Source organism: Neolamprologus multifasciatus, chromosome 12 (genome assembly GCF_963576455.1).
Source record: "Neolamprologus multifasciatus chromosome 12, fNeoMul1.2, whole genome shotgun sequence".
NCBI classification, from domain to species: Eukaryota; Metazoa; Chordata; class Actinopteri; order Cichliformes; family Cichlidae; genus Neolamprologus; species Neolamprologus multifasciatus.
Window position 1 is genome coordinate 12,122,595 of NC_140450.1, and position 27,533 is coordinate 12,150,127.

Sequence of the window (27,533 nt, forward strand, 5' to 3'; positions counted from 1 at the left end):
TGTTAAGTTTTTTGCCAAGTGTTAGAGCCATTATGAAACTCATTAGTTTCAGAATTTAAAGCTGGCATCTAGCTTAAAATCTGTCTGTTGTGTTTGAAGTCTTGGTAACAATGGGAGCAGACCTTATGTACAATAAAACACTTATACTATAATAACTGTGAACAGTATCTGCTTTTAGCTAGTACTCTTACTTCTGTGGAAAATGTCTGAGTATGTCAAAAACTACAGATCTACAACCATCTGTAGGCTTTACAGGAAAAAAGAGAAAATATCCAATGAATGGCAGTTCTTGGGGAAAAATTGTTTGTTGATGTTACGGGTCAGAGGAGAATGGCCAGACTGCTTTGAACCGAACGGCAGGTAACAGGTAATCGCTTGTTACAATCGCCGTAGAGAATCTCTGAAAGCACAACACATGGAACCTTGAAGCAGATGAGATATAGCAGCAGAAAGCTACGCTGGGTACAATTCACACATAGGCTCTCCAAAATCAGACAGTAGAAGCTTGGAAAAACAATAACTGGTCTGACGAGTCTTAATTTCTGCTCTAACATATGGTAGTCTCAGAATTTGGTGTAAATGCAAAGAAAGCATATACTAGAGTTTCAGGCTGTTGTTGGTGTAATGGTCAGGAGGATATTTTTTTGGCGTACTTTGTGCCACTTTAGCAATTGATCACCTTTTAAACACAGCAGTCAACCTGAATATTGTTTCTCTCAATGTCGGTCCCTTTATGACAACAGTGTGCCCATCTTCTGTGCCATGCCACAAACATCAGACTATTCCAAACTAGTGTCTTGAACATGACTCAAATTATTCAGATTTAGATCATGGATGTGCAGGCGACAAATCTGCAGCAGCTGTGCGAGCCATTATGTCAAAATTGACCCAGACCTCTGAGAGATGTATTGTTTAACTTAGTTTTATTTTTATATAACATTGTGTCAGCCAATTTTTGTTGTTTTTTCAAACTTAGTTTGAGTTCTAACTGTAGCAAACCATCTTACGAACAGCGTAGTTTAGATCATTAAAGGAAACAGGTGAGTAAAGATATTAACACTCTGCTGTTTCTTACACTATACTGAGTACCTTTAATTTTACAGGGCTAATCCTATTTATAAAATTTGTCAGGCACCATGCTGCTACATTTTTGGCAGGGTACATGTGAGAATGATATAAATTGTATTTCTCAGCCAATGTTGGGCTGATCATCATTCTCCTCAGATGAGCTTAGAATGTTTGTGGTTACTCCATAGGTTGTTGAAGCTCTTGGAATTGAACTTCTGTATTCACAAGTGGTGTTATATTTGGAGCTGCTGCCATCTATTATACGTGATCCTTCTAGCTACAGGTATAGATATAGGAGATGTGTCTCTGACAAACTTTAGCATGAAGGAATACAACCGCCTGGTGCCTTCATATATGTTGTCTTTACTTATGAGGACTGGATTTTACAAGATCCTGTTAATTTTCTCAAGAAAAAAGTAAAACTGATCCACTGTCTGCTTGGAAGCCTCCGATGTTGCTCTCTGGGAATTACAGAGGATCTCCAATTCAGTATCTCCTCCATTAAAGCAATAAAGTCACACAGTCACTATAACGCAACAAATGTGTAAGATGAGGCCAAAAGCCTGTTGATGGCTTCATATGAGGGATTTGCTTTTGCATGTTTAATTTGTGTGTATTTAACTAGTAGAGTAGGAGGATAGGAGTGAAAATAAACTGCGGAGGAGGGAAGCAATTTGATTAATCCCTTTTAAAATAAAATCTCAGATAGACAGGTAATCCCCAATCAGAGTTTTCTGGGGCAACAGTTATTAGTGTATTAGTATATATACAGTGGGTAGATATGTGTGAGAACAGTCTGGATATTTTATTTGTGTATGTGAGAGAGGAAAAGACTGCCCCAGACGTTATTATACAAACTTCTTTGAAGGAAGTGAACAGCATGGAGGGCAATGAAAAAACAGCGGGATGTGGGATGTTGATTCAGTGATTGTCACATTAGCTGGTAGCCTGCATCATTAGCTGAATTCGGTGGTTACATAAAGTACCGCTGCTGCCGCTGCTGCTGTCAGATTAATGTTTTGTGTCACGTTGCAACGACAAGTCTCCAGGAAGTGTATTTGAGAAAAAAAAAGTTCATGTATTATATAGTAAATTAAAGCTTTTTGAAATTACAGAGTGGGGCTTACAAAAATATCGAAAGAAAGCCATTTCCACTGAAGTGAGAAAATGAAGCATGTCAAAACTAGCATTTTTTTTGTCATGTTGAGAGACATACTGTTTACTTTGAGTGTGAAAGAAACGGAGAAAGAACTGAAAGGTTAAGTTTGAAGGTTGAAGAGAAACATCTTCTTCTCAGGTGTTAGGATGATGACATAAGGAAGCTAGGATCTTAGGGGAAACGACAAAATACAAAATGACAAAATACAGACTTACATGTAAATAGATGAATATTTATATAGTGCTTTTCGGTTCTAATCGAGCACTTAAAGTGCTTTCTTACCACAAAACCCATTAACACATTCACACAGTTATACAAGCATTTTTATCTACACCTAAGTACTTTTTCTAAACATTCACACACACTCCCTCCAATGAATGCACAGGGTTAGTGTTAGATTAAAACAAACTCCGACCCAACCAAGCAGCTTTCTGAAGTTCACTAATCTACTTGTTACGTTTGTTTAGCCTCTAAAAATTGTCTATGCCAATAGATTAATGATCCCAAGCAAAAGATGTACTTTGGATCTACTGATGAATAACAATAGAAATGTATTAAAAAGTTTTCATTTTTAGAGGGATAGCTGTGCATGTAAACAACTTTACAGTTATAAGGTAAAGCAAATCTGAATTATTGAGTGTAGAAGGTTTCCATGACAATAGTAGTTTTTTTTCTCTCTTGTCCTTGGAGCATTTTATGAGCAGAAAATATTAATGCCCCATGGTAGCACAACAGGAGAGAAATGAGAGGAATATAAAGAAGTGATATGAGTCTGATCCAGAAGATTAGTGGGGGAAAAAATAACCTATACTCTTTTTTTATCCTTCCAAAACTACTTCTCACAAATTATTATTTTTTATTGTTTAAGTAGCTGATTTGAATCTTGTAATAGCAAAATATATTTGGGCTCATGAAAAGTATGAATGAATGCTGATCATGTGATCAATGATATTTGATAGACGATACCAGCAATGAAATATTACTTACCCGTAATTACTTTTGTTATGTGTTGTTCAAATTATTAAAAGGTTTTCAACATAACCTTTTAATTCACACACAGCCAATCACTTCTTGCTGTTGTGTTTGAGGGATTGTTTCCACCACGACAACACGTGTTATGAGATTATGTTTGTTTCACAGAATCACAGCATGTGCTTTTTTGTCCTTTAGTTTTCTTTTCTTCTGATCTTTGAAGATTGTACATATACACCCTCAAAAGCATACTAGAAAAAACGATTATAGATTACAAGAGTCTTGCATACACAACTCTGGTCCGCGTTCTTTTCCCCCCTGTGATGGTAATTACCATGCAGTAGGACTCAATGGAGACAGATTATACTCTGTGCTGAAATTGCTTGTTAATAATTTTGCCTTTCTGCCATGTAATCAGTGTGTCTATAGAATGACGGACAAACACCTGCTTGTATTTTCAGATGTATCAGCTAAGTAGCACTTTTCAGCCAACCTTTGCTAGCGTTTTCCTTAAAAACTGTTCTCTCTCATTATCTACGTGTCAGTCCCTTCTCTTTATTTCTCTCATGTCACAGACTCAGCTACCTTTTCCTTTTTTGGTTGAATGCTTGTTCTGTTGCATCTGCGCTTGTAGCATTTTTGACTCAATGGTGGCACTGCTTTCTTTTTTTATTATTTGTTTCCATACACCTAAAGTCCAAATGAAGTTCAGCATAGTGGTTTGCTTTCGATAGTCCTATGACACACAACTCCACACACTGTGCGAGGCCGCCGTTATTTTTGTGAATTGTGCACCTGTGTGCTAGCTGCGCTGCCACATTTGCATTAGATTTGTGATTAAGAAGTGAAAGCAGTAGTGTTGATATTTATAAACATTTTTCAGCTGCTTACTCATCACAGTTAACCATTTACAAACCATATTAAATCTTTTTAGGAACCTTTTCTGTTGAGCTACTGGATTAGGTTCATCCAACATAAGAATAAAGTCATGAGGTAATGAAGTGTTGATTTTTAGTTTGGTCAAGGGAGAACTCCACCAAGTCCTGTAAAAAAACAAAACAACAAAAAACAAAACGAAAAAACAAAAAACAAAAAAACGAAGCACATTACAGTTTGATTTGGATGAGGTCTGAATTTTGACTGCACAATTGAAACACCTTTTTGTCTTTTTCTTTCTGCTGTAGTTTTGCTGGTGTGCCTGGGATCATTGTCCTGTTGCATGATGCAGTTTCAGCCAAACTTTAGCTTTTGGACAGATAGACAATAGACACCAACTGACAGTTGCTATTAGCTGTTTGTGCTGATATAATGTGTTTGGTTTGCTCCAAAAGTGGTGGTGTGCATTATAGACAAGTGCCTCTACCTAGGTCTTGTCTGTCCAAAGGAAATTCCAAAAATATAAAATGTGTTCAGTCTTTTTCTATGATAAATGCTAACAGCTAACCGAGGCCTGCAGCGTCTGAGATTCAGCTCCATTTTTATAGAGGTTTAAAGTGATGGTCATAACTTTAATTCCATTTTTTAACTGCTTAACGGTGACTTTTCCACCTAATAAGGTTTGTGCATATACCACTGAACAAGTGATGTGCTAATTCATGGTTATGTATACAGTTAAACCAGAAAAACAACAAGCAGACCTACTTACAGCTTCACTATTCTAGCAGCTGAAACCGTCACAAACACCTGTTGTGTGCTTTTTTTGCATAAACACAACTGGCTCATACCCTAGTCATGAAATTATATTGGGTTTTTGATAGCAAGGCTGGTTTCAAAAACCCAAGTTTCTGTGCTGAGGTCATACTAATTTAACTCCAGTGAAGCTAAAACTTCTAATAGTTTGGGTTAGGGATGCACCGATACTGGTATCGGGTATCTGGACCGATACTGTAAAATGTGGTATCGGTTAACTCGTAAAAGTTAACTGATACCACGAACCGATACTAACTTATTTCATTAATCAGAGGGTGGATTGTCATTTTTGTTGTAGTTTTTTAGATTGGCCACTAGGGGGACATCCCGCCCTAAACAGGCACAGGGTTAGACGAGTCAGACTGGCGGCTCCAGATAAAAAAAAGAGAAACTGGAGGCTGCTGTAGCTAGGCTAAACAAAATGTCAGCAGTGTGGACCGGAACAGCCAACTTTAACTCGGTTTTGGAAAATCGATGAAAAATGTCAAGAGAAAATCCACGGGCAGTTTAAATAACAGAGGCTCGACTCATTTTATCGCTCTGGATGACCAGCCAATGCCGGTAGTGGAAAACATAGGATTGCACTGTCTTCTCAGCATACTCGAGCTGCAATATGAAATTCCCAGCCGCCCACACTAGTGATGGGTCGTTCGCGAACGAAATGGCTCTTAGAGCCGGCTCTTTGAAGTGAACGACGGGAGCCGGCTCCTTATCGCGAGCCGTCACGTGGGTTTTTTCTCTCTCTCTCTCTCTCGCACTTTTTTTCGCTTCACTCCGCACGCGAGCCTTGTGTTTTACGCTGGGCAGAGGGGGGAGGGGCGGTAGTTACTCAGTAGCACAGGAACAGAGCGGGAGGGAGAGAGAGAGAAAGAGAGCCAGGGACAACAACGTCACATTAGAAAGGTAAAGTAATCATCCACAACTATTTTCGGTTGCAGATGATAAAGGATGTAGAAAGTTTATTCATGCAGGCCCATATGACAGAGAATATGCATCTTCTTTTTGTTTTCATATTTTAATTTATATTTAATTGTGTTGTGGTTTGCTGTGTTTTGTGTTGTTTCATTTTAAATTTGTTTAAAAGGAAAAAGCTGAAAATTTAAATAGTTAAAAGTTGAAATGTGAATAGTTGGTTTTTGTATTATATGATTTATTTATTATATTTTATGTGGAGTGAATAAATAAAAGTATATTTACGGTGGCCCCTACAGAAAAGCACGTACAAACTCCGAAGCACGTAAAAACACGTAAAAACTCCGAAGCACGTAAAAGCTCCAAATCACGTAAAAACTCAAAAGCACGTAAAAATTCAAAACACGTACAAAAGACAACAGAAGTGCTCCAGGATAGTGTTGAGCTTTTGTTACCTAGTGGCTACACAAGCCAGCAAGTACCAACGACCGGATTTGGTGTGTGGTAATAACAGGTAAATGAACATTTGTTTTAAATTATTTGAATATATATGAGTGCCTGTGTATAAATACACAAACAATACACACATGCTTTCAATTGTGTAATTTAAGTGATCTAGTAGCTCTGCTTTGGAAGTTCAGTTCATGCTAGAAATGTGTTTTGGAGTTTGTAGTGCTTTGTCTCTAGGGGCCACCGCATATATTTATTATAAACATATATAAATAAACCCACTTTGTTTTACGTTAGTAATTCCTTTTGTGCATAATTTTATATTATTGTTAATAATAAATTAATTAAAGCAACAAAACAACCTGAAGAGCCGGTTCGGAGCCGAAAGAGCCGGCTCTTTTTAGTGAGCCGAACCGAAAGAGCCGGATCTCTAAAAAGAGCCGGAAATCCCATCACTAGCCCACACATCAGGGAGATAATGGTGCCAAAACTTTCTAAAGAGGTAAAGACAAGCAGTGTGTGTCAGTCCTTGGTTTAACGGCACAGTGGACTGATGATCCACGGGCAGATGGGGAGTTCCTTTGTCAATGCCAAATACTTTCGTTATTTTGTTTGTTTGTTTATAATATGGACACTTTGCAATAATTTAAAAGTTTATTTTATTCTCAAACCTAATTTGTATTTATTTTATTCCAAACAGAAGTGTTTATTTATTATTCTGAAAGCTCGAGACAGTGCCAATAGTTCAGTGATATTTTGTTAAATTACAATGTGGAGACTCTGCAATAATTTAACAGAAGTGCTTATTTTTCACTTGAAATTTTTTTGTGGTCATTTTTATTAAGATATTATTTATTATCGGCAGAGAATAAAATAAAACCTGTCTTCCAATTCATTGCATTTGTGTGTGTGTGTGTGTGTGTGGTAGAAGTATCGGTTTTTGTACTCGGTATCGGCAAGTACTCAGATCCAAGTATCGGTATTGTATCGTTTGAAAAAATTGGTATTGTTGCATCCCTAGTTTGGGTTTAAATGTCTCTTTGAAGCACAGAACACTGATGCAGAAAATAGCTTTGAAATTCTGATATTTAGAATGAAGTGAAAAAATAAGGTCCATTTGTAGTGCTGCAAAATGCAATTTTTGCTCTCATCAGTGCAGATCCCAAAGCAGACGGTAGTGTTGCATCATTATTGGCTGTTTCCCTCCCCAATCACAGTGATTCTGCCATCTCTGCTTTTAAATATTTATTAAAAAAGATGAGTATTTCTGGGTCCGCCAGCCATTTTTGGCTAATAAATCTATTAACACAAATTTCATTTTCAGCTTTCATAAATCTTTAATAATGAGAAAAAGCATTTCATCATCTGCACTATTATTAACTTGTACATGTGTGTGGCAAGCATTCATTCCCCAACATTTAGGCTGTGCTGGACTGTGAAAGTCATTTTTTTGTTCGAAGAGCTCCTCACCTCTGTTTTCACAGCAGGTAGTTTTAAAGATGAGTGAAAATGGTTCTGCATAATAACATTTTTGCCTTACATTGTTCCTAAGCTTTGCTTGGTGAAAGTAAAATAGACTTTATGTCATGCTGTCACGGCCCTATTTCTGCTGTTTCTCACATCAGGATTTAAAGAGTGTATCAGGTGACTGTTAAATTGGTTGCAAGTGAAATAAAGAGTAAACGAGCACAAAAAAAGCTCAGTGTCTTTTTTCTCTTTTGTTTCCTCGCTGTCTTTATTTGTCTAAATGAAATTTCTTACAGTACAACGAAGGCCCTCAGGGATGAAGGGTACGCTTGAGCCGATTTGAAGGGAGACTGAGCCAGCAGTCCAGATCTGTACTGTAAAGTTGGGAAGCTCTGTGGTCATAGCTCAGAGACAGTCAGAGTACCATTCATGAGATGTGCAGAGCTCTCGCTTTGTTTATAGGTTTCGTAGAAGCAGTCAAGTCCTCAAAAAAAATAAATTAAAAAATCCCTCCAACTAATGAGGACACAGTACAATGTTACAGAGCAATTCACTGGAATGCTTTAGGGGTCCAGCGTGATGCAGAATCTTCTGTAAAGGATGCGGTAACATTAAACTTTAATGATTGCCTGGTGACAATTGGGTCACAGTTGCAGAAAAAACTTGGCAGAATGGTAGAATATAAATGTTAAGGCAGGATACAAAAATATATATCAAGCATACATACCATCTTTAGGATCTGTTAAGTAGCAGGTATAAATCAAAAGGTAGTTAATTACATTGAAAGAGAAATTTAGTGCAAAGAAGTGCAATGTTTGTATTGCGTAATAAGTTACATGCCTGAAAGGGAAAAAAGGATAATATGTAATATAAACTGCACTGAGCATGAAAATTTATAGTTTGCTTAAAGGTGACCTGACAGGTTTTTTTTAAAAAAAACCAATAAAAGTTATGTTTACCTTCAGTTTTTCTCACCAAATCACTCTATAAAGGCCTGAAGTCTAAGAAACTAGGGTATTGCGCTTCCTTCCACATAAACATCCACAAACCTTATTCTTTTTAATATTTTAAATTGTGCTGTAACTTGCATATTACAAGCGCACTGTGCCGCTATCCATCCAATCACGTTTGTGCATCCGCATTCATGTTTCATGAACAAAACAAGAAAAATGGGAAAACAGTAGGTCTGTGGTGCTACGACTGGTAGTACACAACTTTAAGTTTGTTTACTAGTAGATTGTTACTTATATGTAGACTTTTATATTTAACTACTATATGCTGAAAATATAATTATTGAATTAACATTTTTAATGCAAGACTCTTACTTTTATTTTAGACTGTTGTGTTCCTGCTTTCACTTTAATTAAAAGCTGTGATTATTTAAGCAAGCATGTCAAAAGCACATTGATTTGTTCTATGTGAAAATAACAACACAGACATCTGTGTGATCAAAGGATCTTGAATCAACATGATGTGGAAATATTTGCATGCATGCAAATATAGATTAATTGTCATCTGACTCATACAGTGCCACAGTTGGTCAAATACATAACAGCTATTATGTTAGATGTGCAAAAGGTTATCCATCTAGAGATTTAAGCTCAATGTTTCACTTCCTGTTGAAGACTATTTCCTTTTATGCCTGAAATTGCATGATGGATAAATATAAGCCTTAAATGAATAGAGGCAGCACTCGTAAGGAGAAAATGGAAGTGCAAAACAAAGCAGCAGCGGCAGATATTTTGTTGCCATGGAAATGTTATCTTGTTGGGTTGTGACACAATTTAGAAATATGTACTCAGTTAAGAAATGTTATGTAACACCTCCCTCTCCTGTCTCTCTCTTCCTCTCTCCTCCCATCCTTCTCCCTGTCAAAGGCTGTTAGAGCACAGATTATTGTTGATATAATAAAATACAGCCAGGCAGTGAATCGAAATGACAGATACATAAAAAGCTGAGATAGGGGGATAGAAATGGAGGAGGGTCTATGAGTGTGTGTGTGTTCACATATCCTGTCCTCAGTCCCCAGCTCATCCCCACTGCAGGGGCCAAAGCCCAACCATCCTCCTGCAGCGCAAACGTCTCTCCTCTGGACTCTATCTGGTTCACTGAGTCCTTACAAAGAGAAAGACACAAAGAGATGAAAGTACGAAGGGATGTGGAGGAGGAGGAGTGGGATTAGAAAACAAGAAAAGTGAGGATGCTGGTTGAGCGGGGCAGAGGAGGTGGAGTGGGATGATAGGTGAAATGCAAAGAGAGAGAGGGAGGAGGAAAGAGGTGGTGGGATAAAGAGAAGAGAAGAGGAGGAGAGAGAAAGCCAATGCAGAGCTCAGTCGTCTCTGTTTTCCTTGACTAAGAATAGCAGCTCTTCTGGTAACCCAGTGCCCCAGGACATGACCATTTGAATAAAAGCCTCTATCACTTCACATAATGCCTAGTGTGTGTGTGCTCTACTGTAGGTGTGTGCCTCTGCACTTGCATGTATTGGTATGTGTCTGTGTGTAAGTGTGGGGAAGTGTTTTGAAGGCAGTTACATAGCGAAATTCATCAGAGTAATAAGAGAGGCAGGCAGAAAACGAGAGAAGGGAAAGAGGGAGGCAACGAGCGAGCTAATTGGCAAAAGGCTGGTGGAGAAGGGAGCAACAGATGAGAACTGTGTGCTAAGCGTGCTGAGCCACCCATCCTCCCCCGTACTGTGTCCCTTTTTCTCCACCCTATGGGATAGATATAGCTGCTTAGTGTAAGGTGTAAAAGATAGAAAGCAAATACAAAGAAATATTTTAAAGTTGCAGCATTGGTATTATTAGCAAAGGTACAACAAAAACACTTCTGTCCAGTTTCAGGGTCACACAATAATGTAAAAATCTTTTTTTCCTTCTTTATCTCTCTGTCAGCACTACTTCCTCATCATGTTTGGTCATGATGGACAGAAACCACTGGAGCTACGGACAGAGGAAGAGTGTGAGTGCGATGAATGGGTGGAGGCCATCCAGCAGGCCAGGTATGCACAGTACATTACTATATAAAGAGTACTTCTAAAAAATATATTGGCATTTTTTAAATCACTTTTAGCTCTTGTCAGTATTGTACAAAAGTCATCATTTATGTATCAGCTTTATATAGTAAACAGCCCAAGTCAAAAAGACACTAAAATGTGAAAACATTAAATCTGACAAACACACTATAACTTACTGACATTATATTGACCATTTTACAGCTTTTATTTGCAGTATTCATAAATGGCTTAGAAATAAGAGCTGTAAAACTTAAAATATTCTTAAATTTGGTGGAATTATAAGTTACAGAATATTTAATAGCTTTAAAGGATCTCGGGCATTGCTTTTTATGGTTGGTGCTTTATAATTGCACCAGTGCTCTATGTATGATTCTGATTATGAGCTTCAGTTTTAAAGGGAAATTATATTATTATATTATATCTACTTTAAAATATTTAGCATGTATAGTAAACACTTTAATAGTTAATAGGACAAATAAACCTGATGAAATCAACATCAGGGTGCTCTTGTAATGAAAACACACTTTTGGTTACACAGTGGCATATATTTCTGTCATAAATTGATTTTTGTTATTCTTTGAAGCAATAATCAATGGGATAAATTATTATTTGATCTCCTGCTGAAATTGTAAGTTTGCTGACAGCCTCTAATTTTATGGTAGATTCATTTTTAATGGAAAGAGAGATAATATCAACCACAAATCAAGATAAAAAAGACAAAAAAAAATTGTAAATTGATTTATATGTCACTGAGTGAAATAATTAATGAACCAAACAACACCATCCCCACAATCAAGCAAATATTTTCAGGCTTTGGGGCTGTTTTTCTTCTAATTGCTGAGGGAGAACCCTCTTACCTCAACAAGAACCCTAAAGCTCCAAAACATATCACCAAGGTAACAAATGAGTGGCTAAAGAAGTAGTACATGAAGGTCATGGAGTGGCTTAGCCTGTCTCCAAGTCCTCAGTCCTGTAGAAAATCTGTGCGGGGAGCTGACATTTGAGTTTCTTGAGCTACTTGAGTTGCCATACAGTAGCCAAGAAACATGAAACAAGTCATGTTTTGTTTGAGTATCAAGTACTTATTTCACTTAATGCAAATCCATTTATAAATTTTATGTAATGTGTTTTTTTCTTCGGATTTTTGGTTGATATTCTGTTTCTCCATTAAAATGAAACTACCATAAAAATTTGAGACTGTTCAATTCTTTTTTTTTCAAATACTCATGTCCCCCACTATATAAACTACAACAGCAAGCAGTGAGAGCTGCTGTGTTTTATGCATGCGACTACTTATTATTTTTTTATTTTTGTACCCATTCTGTTTTCAGCATATTATTTAGCTGTTTATATTGACATTTTATCCTCTGTGAACTTTTCAGTTACTCTGACATTATCATCGAACGAGAGGTGCTGATGCAGAAATACATCCACCTTGTACAGATCGTGGAGACTGAGAAGGTGGCTGCCAATCAGCTGCGCACTCAGCTAGAAGATCAGGACACTGAAATTGAGAGGCTTAAAGCAGAGGTACATTATGCATGTGTGAAAACGCACGACACAAATGCACATAGACCTTAAAAGGTGGAATCGTTAACATTTTATTCATATCACAGACAATTTGTATTGTTTGTGGAATTTTGTTGGAAATGTTTTTTTCTTTTTTAGATTGTGAAATTCTTCCTCTAGGATACAGTTCAGCAAGTACATCTCAAAGAATTCAGAAGATAGCATCTGATTCTCTGCATTTAACTGCCCTCTTTATTAAAATAACCCCTTGGGTTCTGGACTAGCTGTCTTCATAGTAAAAAGCACACAGTACTCTGTACTTCAGTACAGTACACAGTACTAAGACTTCTTGAGACAGAAGTCTTAAGGACTCTAATATTTAAAATCATGCATGCTTTTTCAAAAGAACTGTAAGCAAACATACACATTTATGCAGCAACTGAGCAAAACAGCCAGTGCAGTTTTATATGATAGGCAGAGTTAGGTAGTCACCACAAATTATATTTGAGTTGATGAATCTGGATGCCCTTCAGGATGAGTCATACAGTTTTTGAAGTTGTACAGGAGTCTTGTGTCTTATGTCTTGGAAATTGTATTAACTTTTTTCACTATGTCTTTAAATTGTATTTTGCTCATGACAGATTGTAGCCTTCCACCAAGTTGATTTTAAGCCTAAATCACAATGCAAGTTGCTCAATCAAGAAAGATATGTAGGGCGTACATAGACCATGCTGGTATTCACTATGTGTGTCTTTTCTCAGGAAAGGTGTGAGTGGGAATGGTTTTCAGTTACCTCTGAGCGTAGAAAGAGAAGCCCACTGTTCAATAAAGACAGTCCACCAGTTTTATTGCAAACAGCTGCCAACCCCACATGCGATAAATCACATGCCCATGCTCACATACAAAACAAAAGTGACCTCTGCAACATTGTTAATAAGAAAGAATTACAGGAGCTAGAAAACTCCAACAAAGTGAGGTGCAGGAAGACCCCAGCACAGATTAGACAACACATAGATTAGATTAGATAAAACATGTTTTTAAATCCCTCGGATGGGTTCCTCCGGGCAATTCCGTACATATGACACTGATTAAGGTTGTCCCCAACATTTGACGACCTCCCCAGTATCCATAATGATGATTTTTGACACCTCAATTTTTAACAACCATTTGAATAGATTCCTGATTTTTCCAAGGGTAGCCCTAGTAAGCTGCACAGGAATAGGGAGTTACTAACTTCTGATGCACACTCAGTCATTTTGTTCTAGAAGCAGTCCTGAAATATGACAGAAACCACTCAGTTCAGAAAAGGAAACAAGAGAAAACATAAAAGAAGTAGCTGGGGTAAAGGCGGGTTGCAAAGCCACTTGCAGATGCACGGCAACAGTAGGCATATTAAAGCAGTTTAAATGGCGTAAAAGGGCAACAGCTAAACGTTTAGCTGACATTGTGGCTAAATTGTTATCTGTGGCCTTCTTGAATTAAGCTATGCTTGATTTCATTAGAATTATTCACTGGTAGTGTATCAGGTAATACAAAATCCATAGTTATTTTATTCAGAAAATATCAGCCTGTAAAAATAAAGAGAAAGTAATTGCATTGATTTCCTTTTTAAACAATTTAAGTTATCATGATTCTTCTATCAAAGAAGAAATGAATGCTATGTATGGAGCGCTGTTCTCCCAATGCTATGTTCTTCTATGTGGCACAGGAATTACCAGAAGGAACTGTAAAGTTATTCTGATTGTGCAGCTGCTCGACTCAAATTGAATTCTTGTCTGTGCAGCAGTTGTCCCCAGGCGATGTTATTTGCTTATTTGAGCCGGCTGCAAACATTTCCACAAATCAAAGCTCTGCTGTCATTGTCACTTGACAGCGCTCTGCTCATTTGCGTCAATAGCCGCTTGCAGAAACATTTGACTTCCATATGGTATTTCTGTCTTTGGGACAGGAGCAGCACTCTGTTACTCAGATACTTCTCCCTACAACAACTGGTGTTATTTGTCATTGGTAGGATACACGGAGTCTGGCTGATAATGAAAACGTGAAAGAAAGTAATTTTATGTTAAGAAACATCTGCCAGTGCAATGGGACTGCTCGTGGAAAAAGAGAAAACCAGTGTGCAGTTGGTGATCCATCTCATTAAAGCTTACCCGTGTTTGTTTGTTTGTGTGTGTGTGTGTTGCTCCGTGTTTATGAATAATTAAACCAACTAGCCACTGTAACTGTCAACAGTTGGCAGACATGCTCCTCGCTGCTGCCATTTGCATGATCACGCTAGTGAATAAAAAAATGAAGATGAAGCGCTGTGGCTGAAAATGTTTTGGGTTTCATCTTTCATCCTTTACTCACTATGTAATAAACTTATACTGTCAGACGCCTGTCAGAAGCCTAAAGGTATGAACAAATAGTTGAGGCTAAACCAGTATTACAGCTCGTCCTAACCTCTGCTGGGTTCATTTCTGCACAGATGGTAGTGTTGGCAAGAAGAATCCTTTACTGGCTATGTTTGAAGTTGGTCATCTCTGGTATTTAAAACGGGTCCTCTGCATTGTAGTGAAATTTGGCTTTCTGTTTTTTCCACTAAGAGATCTGGCATCTGTCCAGCTCATTCCCTTTCCTCCATTTTCAGAGCTAAAGAAGATGACATTAACTTTGTGGTTGTCTTTTCTTGCCTGCAGCGAGTAAATGTCACAGGCTTATCTGTCTCTGTTGTCTATACTGAGTATTTCACAGCTGTAAAATCAGACAAAAAAAAGTGACTAGTATGCTTTATGTCGATTAGTTTAGAATAGGAGAAGATTGCACTTTCTGTGCCCTACGATGCACTTCAGGTGATTAGGCGCATTATGTAATCCTTAATTTGTTTACCATCACCATCTCTTTCTGAATGAAGGCAGCAGATTGTCAAAGATGAGCAAGTCTAATGCTTATCTGGTGAAAACACACCAACAATGATTATCGCACACACAAAAGATCAATGTTGATTCCTACAGGAATATAACATCCTTCTAGAAAAAGCGGAAGGTTTATATTAAGTCTTATGGATATTTTTCTTACCTAACAACTTAAATCTTTTTGTCAAGCCATCTACATTGTGCTCATATTTGTGTCTGAATTTCTCCAATAGATTATAGCTCTGAACAAAACTAAGGAGCGCATGCGGCCTTACCACGTCTTCCATGAAAACGACGACCCGGATATCAAAAAGATCAAAAAGGTGAATGAATAAGTATAGTACAGTCACAAAAACAAACAAAAAAAAATTTCATTTGTATCTGTTGTACTACTACGTCTTTATATCTGTAGGTTCAGAGTTTCATGCGGGGATGGCTCTGTCGGAGGAAGTGGAAGATCATTGTTCAGGACTACATCTGCTCTCCTCACGCTGAGAGCATGAGGAAGAGGAACCAGATCGTCTTCAATATGGTGGAGGCAGAGACCGAGTATGCAAATGCATTACGCCTCGAGTCACACACGCTGCACAAACGTTGTCACTGTTGTTAAGCCTTAGAGCACATGATGTTATCTCACTTGTTGTGTCGACTATAGCTCAGGAAACAATGACTGTCATGATCTTTTCTACTGTAAGCACTGTGCTGTAGGGTATATATATCATATATACAATATATACTCTACCGATAAATATAGAGTACTTTATATTTTTTTTAATGTTGTTTTTTTAGATTTAACAAATCTAAAGTGAATCACAGTCATATTTACACACCCTGATTGACAAAGGAAAATAACCCAGATTTTCTCTGGATTTGTAATTTTAGCCAAAGTCATGGACAGATTATGTTGATCACACGTTCTAAAAAACAAATAAACCAGCTGACCTGTTCGTCCAAAGACTGTTTATTTGCTTCTTAAGCAGCGAGTACATAAACTACATGGTCCTATCATTTTCTTTTATACATGCCATCTACAGCACAATATTAAATATTAGTTCAAGCACACATTTTAATGTAAATAAAACTGCAGTAAAAATGCCCCACCTTTCTTGAGGGATTCTTTCCAGCTTTCAAATTTTGTGGTTAGAAGTGACAGCGACTGGCTGTTCATGTATCTGTATCCTTCTAGCATCAGTTTCTTGTCTGCTTGGCAGGTGCTGCCAAGGAGCATTAAACAGACTTAACTACATAAGTTGGGAAAATGATGAATGCAGTCCACAATAAAGTGGACTGCATTTTTTTGTCAGCGGATTTTATCAGTTCCTCTGTTCCCAGTGTGACAGTGCTATCACTCGATGCTCATTGCTTCAGGCCTTTTGGGAACGTGTGCTAGCATAATTTGCATCAATGTCCTACGCAAAAAGCAGGACTCTATAGCACTGGAACAGCTGCTAACAGTTTACGCTCTACCGACCTGCTGATGTGCTTTTCTTCCATAGTCTGGTCTTTGCTCACTGCATGTTGACTGTTGATTGACAGCTGACATTTGACCAGTAGCCTGCGTCATTATGCAGGGGTGGTGGGGGGTGGGGGTGCTACATACTAATATACAATGTAAAAAAATATAAAATACAATTACAAATCTAAAAAATGAATTAATAAAACTGAGTATACCAGAGTATAACATTCTGCTAAAAACAAAATAAAAGGAAATTGTATCATCTGACTACAAAGTTGGCACCCAATTAATACTATTTTAATGAGACATTATCATTAAAATATGGGTTAATTTGAATGTTTGAAAATTTTTCTATGTGTGGAATAACAGGTACGTCCACCAGCTCTATATCCTGGTCAACTGTTTCCTCAGACCTTTGAGGATGGCTGCCAGCTCCAAGAAACCCCCCATTAGCCATGACGACGTCAGCAGCATCTTCCTCAACAGGTGTGTATGTGTGCGATTAACAAACATGTTTTGTCCATCTGTGAGTGCAAATTAATCTCTGGAGTGTTAATTACGCATGGTGCACAAGCAGAGACAGAGACTGAAGATAAATAAATAGATGAAACCTCTTTTCGTTTCTGTTTTCACACTGTATTCGCAACGTGTCTTCAGTGAGACCATCATGTTCCTTCATGAGATTTTTCATCAAGGCCTGAAGGCGAGGATAGCCAACTGGCCAACTCTGGTGCTGGGTAAGCTGTTACTTGTCCTCCCATAAAGCGCAAATCGCACAAACCCACTCTCTCTGCAACTATTCAGTTACATCAAGGTCAGGCTTTCAGTGGTTCCCTGCAACCAGTTTGTCTCATTCGGACGTCATACTTGACGTCTTACTTCTCTGTTCACTCATGCATACGCACGTTTCCCTATCTCAGTAGTCAACAAGTGCAGTTATTGTCTTGACAGACAATGACCACCCAGAAGGCATCCCATCATTTCTCCTCCTAAAACAACCCCTCCCCATCAGATAAGCATCACCTAGGAGACGGACTGCTGAAAGATGTGGCAGCAAATTACTTGTGACAAATTCAAAAAGAACAGGGTCTGCTGATTAAACATGCAGGCCTTATCTCGCCCTTTCCTGCTGACTGATTCAGTGCAGTCCTTTGAGCTATAATATGTTTTATATCAACAAATTCTGCAGTATTTTAGATCAGTTTTCTATGAATACTATTCAAATGCTTACGATTCCAACTGAAAAATGTGTGTTTAACCTACATAGGTTCTGCAGAGACAGCTGTAGAAATACATTTCTTTCTCTTTGATTTGGCAGTTTATTTTCACCCTAAGTCATGATTTTGCTTTTTCTTTATTCTTTCTTTTTCTTTCACTATTTGGTGGGCATTTTGAGGGCGGCCAACATCTTTGCTGTTTTGAGATTCACCCATAAATTTCTTTGTAAAGATTCATGTCTCTATCCTCTGTACAGTCATCAACAATTAGAGCAAATTTAATTTTGAAAAACATATGCCTCAGCATGACATTGTGAAAACTGACGTCAGGAGTGTGCTGAAGCAACAGGTGGTGATATAAACATAACTCAACAGAAATATTGGCCAATTTGAAGCTTTCAAAGGATAACTCAATACAAGACTCAAAAAAAGGACCTTTCCAAGACTTTATTTTCCTCTTGTCTGCATGAAAACCGAGAAACAGTACTTCTGAAACTCTTCACGGTGGAAGTAGATTTTGAAAAGTTCAATTGTCAGTGACCTAAAATGACATTTACGTGTGGATAAAAGGCCACAACACACACACACACACACACACACACACACACACACACACAAAAAAACTATGTTTACCTGTAAACATGTGGACAGGTGCCTAATCTGTGCCTAAAAGATTAAAATTAGGAAAAATAAAATAACTTTAATTACAGACAAAAGGACTAACATTGGCATCATTCAACCAGAGAAAAAACAAATCTCAAGAGACTCACTGAATGTGGACTGGAAATAAATTAGGTTGGTAAATAAAAACAGAGGACAGGCGAGCTGACAAAAGGCAAGACAGGACTGTATATACACATATGGGTGATTGAACAGTGAAGCACAGATGGGAGCAGTAAATTACAAAAGAGGGAAGACAAAGGCAGGAAATAAAAGAACAAGATATACACAAGGAAAAGCAAGTGTCAAAATAAAATTATAAGGGGAAAGCAGAGAGAGAACTAATACGAAGACAAAAGAGAAGGAGACATAAACAGTGGAGAAAAATACAAGCATATGAAGTACTATCCATAAAAATCTAACAGACCTAAACAAGAATATATTACAAACCTGTACACACAATGTACATATAAATAAAAGAAGAAGGAATACAAATCCTTAAAATCACAGTTAAAGTTAAAAAGTGCTTGTCATAAATACTTTTGCCTTCATGTGGCTTACGTACTGTGTGTGTTCTTGTTCTAGCTGACCTATTTGACATCCTGCTGCCGATGCTAAACATCTACCAGGAGTTTGTGCGTAACCATCAGTACAGCCTGCAGGTTTTGGCCAACTGTAAGCAGAACAGAGACTTTGACAAGCTGCTAAAGCAGTACGAGTCCAATGCTGCCTGTGAGGGGAGGATGCTCGAGACCTTTCTCACATACCCCATGTTCCAGGTAGATAACGAGCACCAGCATCCTCTTATTCACAAACAAACCGTAACATGACTCCAACATGTGTGTTTTTCTCAATTCTTGTCTCCATGTGCTATTGTGCTCTTTCCTTCAACAAGATTCCTCGTTACATCATCACCTTGCATGAATTACTGGCTCACACCCCTCATGAGCATGTGGAGCGCAAGAGTCTTGAATTTGCCAAGTCCAAATTAGAGGAATTGTCCAGGTATGTGTCAGAGTCGTCTACTTCTATTAAAATTCTTGTTGTTGAATCCTGAACAAACTTGTGTGTTTGTGTGTGTGGCCAGAGTAATGCACGATGAGGTGAGCGACACAGAAAACATCCGTAAGAACCTGGCTATAGAACGGATGATTGTGGAAGGTTGTGACATCCTGCTGGACACCAGCCAGACATTTGTCAGACAGGGTGAGTCTTCATCAGTGCAGAGCAAACCTCAACGACAGCAAATCTTTGAAGGTTTCCTGGATAGTAAGAAATTCCTTTTCTGTCAACTTGTTATCAGTAACTCTGTGAAGTTGGAAATCTTTCATTGTCTCATGGCCTTGGCTATCTGGCAAGGTTTGTCTCTCTGTCAGCTTTTCCAGTTAAAATGTAGATGTGGTACTGAATGGTACATATTTTTCTGAGCATTAGAAAGTAACAAGACTGTCTGGACCAAGGGTGGGAAATTAATTTTCCCAAGGGGCTAAGCAAGAACAGACTGTGACTGGTTGGACGGCTGCACCAAGAAGGCCCCTTGGGATAATAATTGGCCACCCCTGGTCTAGACTGTTTGACTGCTAAAGAAGTCTTAATGAATTATTAACTAAGTGTTATACTGTGTATGATTCCTTCAAGTCACATCTCACCTACATGATGCACTTAGACCATGACCACAGTTTTTCCCACTGCGCAGACAAATAGATTGGTCAATATCACCTATGTAGGCTACAGTCATGAGAAAAAGAAAGGTTTCACAGGACTCTATGTACAGTCCTGTGAAAAATGTAGTACACCTTTTCTGGTTCAGTGGGAATTAAGAGGGTAAATAACAGCCAAACGCTACCTCTGTAACTGCAGAAAACTTGCCATTTTGCTGGTCTGGAGCATTCAGGTTTATGTTGCCACAGTCTTCCCAGGAGTGGACCTCCCTGCAAATTCGTCCCAAGGTCAGACTGTGCAATTCTCAGAGTAGTTGTGGAAAACCAAACACAGCATATCAGCACCAAGACCTCATACCAACCATCACCATTGTGGTGAGGGGGTGATGATTTGGTTTTGTTTTGCAGCCACAGGACCTGGGTGTTTTACAGTCATTAAGGGGTCCATTAACTCTTCTGTATACCAAAGTATTCTAGAGCAAGAAATAAGAGTTTAATAGAAATCTTAATACTGTTGAAGTGTCATATCTGCATTCATCTATGGATATTAGAACTATTACTGTGACTTAATATGTAATCTTGCTTCTGTTACAGTTAAATCCTTTTAATCAAAATTATGCAGATAAAGTCGGATGCAATTTTCCACTTAAAGTGTGCATTTTTGGGTCATAATACCTGCTAGTACAGGAGGTGGAAGACAAATGTCAAGTTTCCTTACAAATGCGCTGTAGAGAAGACAGAGATTTTTCCCCTGCAGCTGAATCACACATCACAAAATGCAGCCCTGATGCCAGTTTTGACAGTGCACTTTACTGATCCGTGGTTCCTGTCTGCTTTTAATCCACAGAGACTAACTTTTGCCTCTAAACCTGCCTGTTTCAAAGATCTATTCCGTTTTTTAATCTCATTCACTGTCATGTTGAGACACTTAACAACACTTTTTCATGTCTATGTTTGTGGCATTGTAAATGCTACACATCCCTCAGCTTACTGTCGGTTTCATCAAATGTAACATCCTGCGTGTCTCCCGCTCCACAGGGTCTCTGATCCAGCTGCCATCGGTAGAGCGAGGGAAACTAAGCAAAGTCCGCCTGGGCTCTCTCTCTCTGAAGAAGGAAGGGGAAAGGCAGTGTTTTCTCTTTACCAAACACTTCCTTGTTTGCACACGCAGCTCTGGGGGAAAACTTCACCTTCTCAAGGTGAGAACAGGGTTACCCTTGCAGTGTATCTATACCTCAGCAAAGACATTTCTTTTGTAAATCAACATTCATTTTCATCCAAATTACCAATAAATAGTTGTGCATATTTTCTCTTAAACTATTGCAGCAAGGTGGAGTTTTGTCCCTTATTGACTGCACACTTATTGAGGAACCAGACGCTAATGATGAAGAGTGTAAGTATATCGCATCAATCAAGTACTATGTCCATCCTATCAATACATGCACAGCTCATGGCTCATTTAGTTCCCTTACCACTCACTGAGGTTAATTAGGTGTCAGGTGATAAGTGCCTGTGACTTCCCTTTAATTATCAAACGCTCACCTCTTTAAATGTCAGGTTTAGATCTTTTAATATTACAGATCCATTATTATTATTTTTTTTTTCATTTTGCAATTAGGGAGTCTGATGAAACATCTACACGTAAAAAGTGTTGAGACAAACACATACATGTGTACACTTCATTTTTACACCCAAGCCTCAGGGGGGTGTAGAGGGAATATAGCAGGTCTGCCTAATTAACCCTCTGTGTGTATGTGTGTGTAAAATATGACTGTGTATGTACAAGCATTTTATTTTTACAGTAATTATGAATAACTGATCGTTGTAATTTAAAAAGTTCATTCTTTTTCATCAGCAAAAGCTGGTGGTCAGGTGTTTGGTCAGCTGGACTTTAAGCTTGTCGTAGAGCCGTCAGACTCGTCTTCTTTTACTGTGGTGTTGCTGGCGCCGTCACGACAGGAGAAAGCTGCCTGGACTAGTGATATTAGCCAGGTACTACATAAATCATGCAAATATACACCCAGACAAAGACAAAAAACAAGGACCTTCAAATAACGAGGGCATGTCTCCGGTGGGCATTGAGATGGCTTAGTAAACACAGACTGTGGTGCAGTTCCCCAGGGCCGAGTTCAGCTCAGTGCCTCAGTACTTCACAAACAGGGTAACACCAAACAAGCATGTCATTCTGCATTAATTCTAGTTAGGCACAAAAAAAACAAATACACTGACAGTTTTAAATAACTTCCTTTTTTTAGTGCCTTATCAACAAGACTTGTGAAACAGTGTCAAAGACTGTGCTGTATTTACTGTTAATAAAAAGGGAGAAAACAGATGTTCAGTACGAGATTATTTTAGAATAGATCTGGAACACTTATCTGCTTTAAATGCTGTAGCTTAAAAAATACATGATAATAATTATATATGTAATTCTCTTTCTTTTCCATTTGCTCATCTTGCTACTCTCGTCTCTCTGTCTCTGCAGTGCATAGATAATATTCGCTGTAATGGCTTGATGACCAGTGTGTTTGAGGAAAACTCAAAAGTCACAGTGCCTTATATGATCAAGTAAGTATTTTTGTGTGTGTGAAGAGAAAGCTATCTCTTCATGCCACGCACGTGTCGCAGAACATAAGCTGTGATGGCACATCTGGTTAAAAATATGTTTTTTTATGCTTGTTTCCTTTTAATTTATGCTTTTCCCTTATTTGCGTCCTTTCTTTGAAATATGTGGGTTTTATATTAATTTTTTATCTTCCTTGGCTGTTTTTGCTCAGTTACTTTCACAACCTTTGCCTAGCTTAGCAACCCAGCAGTCACCCATGCTTGGTTATGTGTTTGTGTGTGTGTGTACGTGTGTATCCATCAGATCCGATGTGCGTCTCCATAAAGATGATGTTGACATTTGCTTCAGCAAGACGCTCAACTCCTGCAAGGTCCCCCAGATCCGTTATGCCAGCGTGGAGCGGCTGCTGGAGAGGCTGACCGACCTTCGCTTCCTCTCCATAGACTTCCTCAACACCTTCCTGCACACATACAGGATCTTCACCACAGCAACCGTGGTCATGGACAAGCTGGCTGACATCTACAAGAAGCCCTTCTCCTCCATACCTATCAGGTCTTACCATTCACACATGCAAATATCCATTCACAAACACAGATTGAAAGCAGATTCTGTACATGCTCATTGCTGCCGTGCAGATTGAAGTGCCTCATAAATCCTCAGGGAAATACTGTTTACTGGTTTGAGCTCCATCAAATTTTTACGAACATGGGCACATTTATTCCAGCCAGTATTTGTGCCCTTGCAAACACAAACACACACAATCGTGTATATTGCCATTACCTGGGTGTTCTGAGAGGGTTTTATGAGTGTCCTTTTACTTGTTTTTTTTTTTTTTTTGTAAATATGTGAATGATGTAGTCAGATGTGGGTCAGTGTTTTGGAAGAAGCAAGCAGCTTTCACCTCCGTCCACAAGGTTAAACACATACTAACTGAACTATAAACTGGCCTGTTTTTGGAGACCAACTGAACAGATGCTTCAAACTGTTTTTGGCAAAGTCGTAGGAATAATCACTGTGTCAGATGAGACGTTTCTCTGTCTCTCTACTTTTCTGAAGCTCTCTGTCTCTCTCTCTCACTCGTGGCTACATCAAAATTGTCTGTTTATATTCCTTTCACAGCTTTACTTAACTTAGCTTTTCAACTGGAAAAGCTTTGACTTTTTCCTCTACCGGAGGGTTGGTTTTAAAATGTTTTACCTCACTCACTGTGGCCTGTGGCCTTCCTTCCTGGGAAGAAAAAAGGAGAGGGGCATCCAGGCACCAGAATGGTGCGGGAAGATGAACCACACTGTGTGAAGCGATGCAACTTCTTTACTAAAGCTTTTTTTCCCCTCTCCTTTGTTCTCCAGAAAAAAAAACTTTACAATAGGAGGTTTATAAGGGGAATTTTTTATTATACTGCTGCTTTTTAGCCATGCTAGTAAAAGGGTCTACCTCTATGTTCTAGACAGAAATATCACGTTAATGAGTGGCTGGATTTACTATGAAACTGTGAAATTCTGCAGTGATTCGCGGGCAGAGAATCTTATTGCTGGTAAAGGTGAATTTACACTCTGTGCTGGTTTAGTGTTGGAACAAGACTCAAATGGCTGACAGACGAAGTGCTGACCTCTTTTTTATTAGTTTTTCTAGATTAAAGAAGATGATGTCAACTCTCTGAGCAAATGCACTGCATAAAACCTACATACATGTACAAAAACCCAGCTCTGTGTTTTTGTGCTGGAGTTTTCTCCCATGTGGTCATGTGCTGCTGTTGTCTGACTCACACACTTTCTGTCCCCTTTCTCAAACACACCTTTACTCTTCTGAGACATTTGTTTATCATCCCTCCATATTCTTATCTTAAACCATCCTCTATCTCGTTACATTTTGTGTCATCCATGTCCCTTGTCTCTCCATATCCCCTCCAGCTACAGGATGCAGTACCACTCATTTGACCGTCTGTCCATCTCACCCATTTGTTCTGACTACAGTCTGAAGATCAAGAAGATTGCCATGGATCAGTCCAAGTAACCAACGCTCTTCTTTCTGCCTCCCTTCTTGCTATCTCTGTCCTACTTTCCTGCTTGTTCTTCTTTTCTTCTGCTATGATACTTAACTGATGCATGACTTTCCTCTCTACTTTGCCAGAACAGCTCTTTATATGAAAACTCACAGGGGTTGTGATTCCACCAGTTTTAAATTGACAATATGAAGTTAGGAATGGGAGAAATTATGAAATAATTTTCTTAAATCTTCAGCTGATCTGTGGCACGTTTTATCACAGAAGTATCGCTTCCTTCAGGCTTTTATATCTCTCTTAACCACATTCATGCCTTTTACTATTCTCCTCCAGTCCCTCATCTTCTGCCGCTTGCGTCCTCTTTTTCTACTCCCTGCTTCAAAGTACTTTGGTATTGGTCGTCTCTGTGTTTCCTGTATCTTTTCTTCCCTTATGCTGCTATCATTTCTCTCCCTCCTCTTTCTATCTGGATTGCAATTTCTTCCCTTGTTTCCTGCTGAATAACAGATTTGTGTGAATAAATGATGACTGTGAGCGTGTTTATCTACGCATGATTACTTCTTTCTCGATGTAGCTCTGTACACAAGTCTGTTTGAAGGGTAAATGTCATCATAAGATTGATAATCCAAATGCTTGTTGATTAAAGCTTTTACACGCTTTCATTGCCTGCTAAACAAAGCATTTCAAATGTTGCAAATTTGCAATAAAAGATGATTTTTGTTTTTTTCTTCTGCTGAACACATTTTTGTTGATTGTGATTTTGCCATGTAAAGCACACAAGTACTAAAATCCTAGTCTTTCCAGTTTGTTGACATGTTATATATTCACATTATAGTTTTCGCCCAGTATGACCTAGCAGTTTTAGGACAGGGGACATGAACAATCATCACAACAACTATAGATAATGTAGATACTAAATGTTTCAAATGCACAAGTCAGTCACCTTACCTTTGGTGTACTAATCAAGTACGGCAAGTAGTTCTCTAAAGCACTGCCATGACACTTTAAGCTGGCTCTATAAATGAAAGCTTTTAAATTTTGTTCAACAGCTAATCTCCAACTCTGGTCACTGATTTTAATATACCTTCTTCATTTAAACCATCAATGATGGCACAAATGAGACTAAACCCAAGCAGTTCCAGCTCATAAAAAGAAAGCAGTTACTAGATAAATACCATAAAGTTTCATAGTGCTAAGGAGGACTCCACAGTTTGATGACGAGTCTCTCTGGGTTCAGCTTAATTAGAGCAGCACTGAGTTAGCTTAACTCGTCTAGCCTCCGCCGTTATTTGAAAGTAGGAAGTCATGCATGCAAAGGTATGCGATTCCCACACTGTTAATTTAATATGTGTATAAATATCTGACTATTAAAGCTGATGGTCACCAGGGTAACCTCAAAGATGTTGTTTTATTTCTAGTTATTTCTCAGCGCAGAAGAGATGACTGTATCACAATGAAAATTGTGTCACTGTTTTAATAATTTCTTACTGTACTGTATGTGCCCACTCGTTCTAATTCACTCTGGATAACCGCAGTAGCTGAATGTCCTACATTTAGTACTCTGTACCTCAGGCTTACCCAGTGCACTGTAAAATTTCAGATTCTTTCCCGAGCCACACTTTTCTCCTTTTTGACTTATGAAAACACACAGGGATATTGGATTCTGCCTCTAAATCAACACTTATCTCCAATACAGGAAAACAAAACAACAAAAGTAACAAAACCCTTTGGTAATGAAAGTTTTACAAAGACCAGCAATTGTGTTTTGAGGTGATGCATCTCCAGATTCATTTTGTCTTTTTTTCTTAAATACTTCTTCATTGATTTTCTTTTTGTTTGTTTTTAACAATTCCATTATTTTGCTAATACATATGTTCCTTTTTAGGTCTTTGGAGCTGTTTTTTGCCACCAATCAAAATAACAGAGGCGTGGACCACATGAATGACAAATCTCCTCGTCTCTGCCGCAAGTTCTCCTCTCCACCTCCTCTGTCCATCCCATCCCGGACCACCTCCCCCGTCCGAACTCGAAAGCTGTCCCTCCACTCCCCTATCACCGCCAGAGTCGGGGGCCTTGATCTGACCAGTCCTCTGTCCAATTACAGTGTCAACAACAACACTTCCCAGTCTGCTGGCAGTAGCCCCACATCTGCCCAGACACCAACACCTCAGACCCCAACCCCAACTACTTCCTCTCCTCCCCCCCCTCCCTCTTCCACCTCTCCTCCACCGAACAATTCTAAGCCAACACAAGACCAAGTTCCTCCTATTCCCTCCTCGCCTGACCAGAGTCCCTGCTCAACTGCAGAGGGAGAGGATGTCCCCAGAATTGACCCCTTCTGTGGAAAACTGCGACGGAGTATACGCAGAGGTATTTCATAGTTTCCCCTATTACACTTTTCAGAACATTAGGACTGAATATTGTTAAAATGTATCTGTTATTCTCTGGTTTTCATTGCTGTATTATAAGAAAAACGGGGAAATAATCATTGTCAACTTTTAGTACTTGAAAAATAATACAGATTATGTAAATAATCAAATAGGCACATAAATATATGAATGTTTCTCCTGTTTGTTAGCTTTAGGTTATTAGGTCAGACCGCAAAAATACTTAAATTAGGCTAAAAGCTTTCTGCTGCTACTAATATTGACATGAGGTTAAGCATATGGGGTCTGAAGTGTGCTTTGCTGCATTTGTAACAGTAGTAATGAGTGATAAGTGATGTTGCAGTGCACTCGCATTACCTGAAGTTCAGCAAGGGAAGATATTAAACCACCGGGGGTCAGAAAAACCTTTCACAGGTTAAAATTAATAATAAGCCACATTACAAATCTGTAA

General features: G+C 38.6%; 1 protein-coding gene across 5 annotated transcripts in view; it reads left to right on the forward strand.

The window, feature by feature from the left end:
* rasgrf2b (Ras protein-specific guanine nucleotide-releasing factor 2b) overlaps positions 1-27,533 on the forward strand; it is a 43,594-nt gene that overhangs the window by 6,000 nt on the left and 10,061 nt on the right. For 3 of the 5 annotated variants that reach the window (XM_085179553.1, XM_085179548.1, XM_085179551.1), the window contains 16 exons: positions 10,612-10,718; positions 12,116-12,263; positions 15,370-15,459; positions 15,549-15,685; positions 16,962-17,078; positions 17,250-17,329; positions 19,055-19,248; positions 19,365-19,474; positions 19,557-19,675; positions 21,169-21,329; positions 21,457-21,523; positions 21,986-22,122; positions 22,613-22,695; positions 22,997-23,245; positions 24,604-24,702; positions 26,581-27,065. In XM_085179553.1, the coding sequence (XP_085035679.1) occupies positions 10,612-10,718; positions 12,116-12,263; positions 15,370-15,459; positions 15,549-15,685; positions 16,962-17,078; positions 17,250-17,329; positions 19,055-19,248; positions 19,365-19,474; positions 19,557-19,675; positions 21,169-21,329; positions 21,457-21,523; positions 21,986-22,122; positions 22,613-22,695; positions 22,997-23,245; positions 24,604-24,702; positions 26,581-27,065 (2,383 nt within the window). The remainder of the gene's footprint in view (positions 1-10,611; positions 10,719-12,115; positions 12,264-15,369; positions 15,460-15,548; positions 15,686-16,961; positions 17,079-17,249; positions 17,330-19,054; positions 19,249-19,364; positions 19,475-19,556; positions 19,676-21,168; positions 21,330-21,456; positions 21,524-21,985; positions 22,123-22,612; positions 22,696-22,996; positions 23,246-24,603; positions 24,703-26,580; positions 27,066-27,533) is intronic. The other 2 variants (XM_085179549.1, XM_085179550.1) reach the window with 2 other exon arrangements.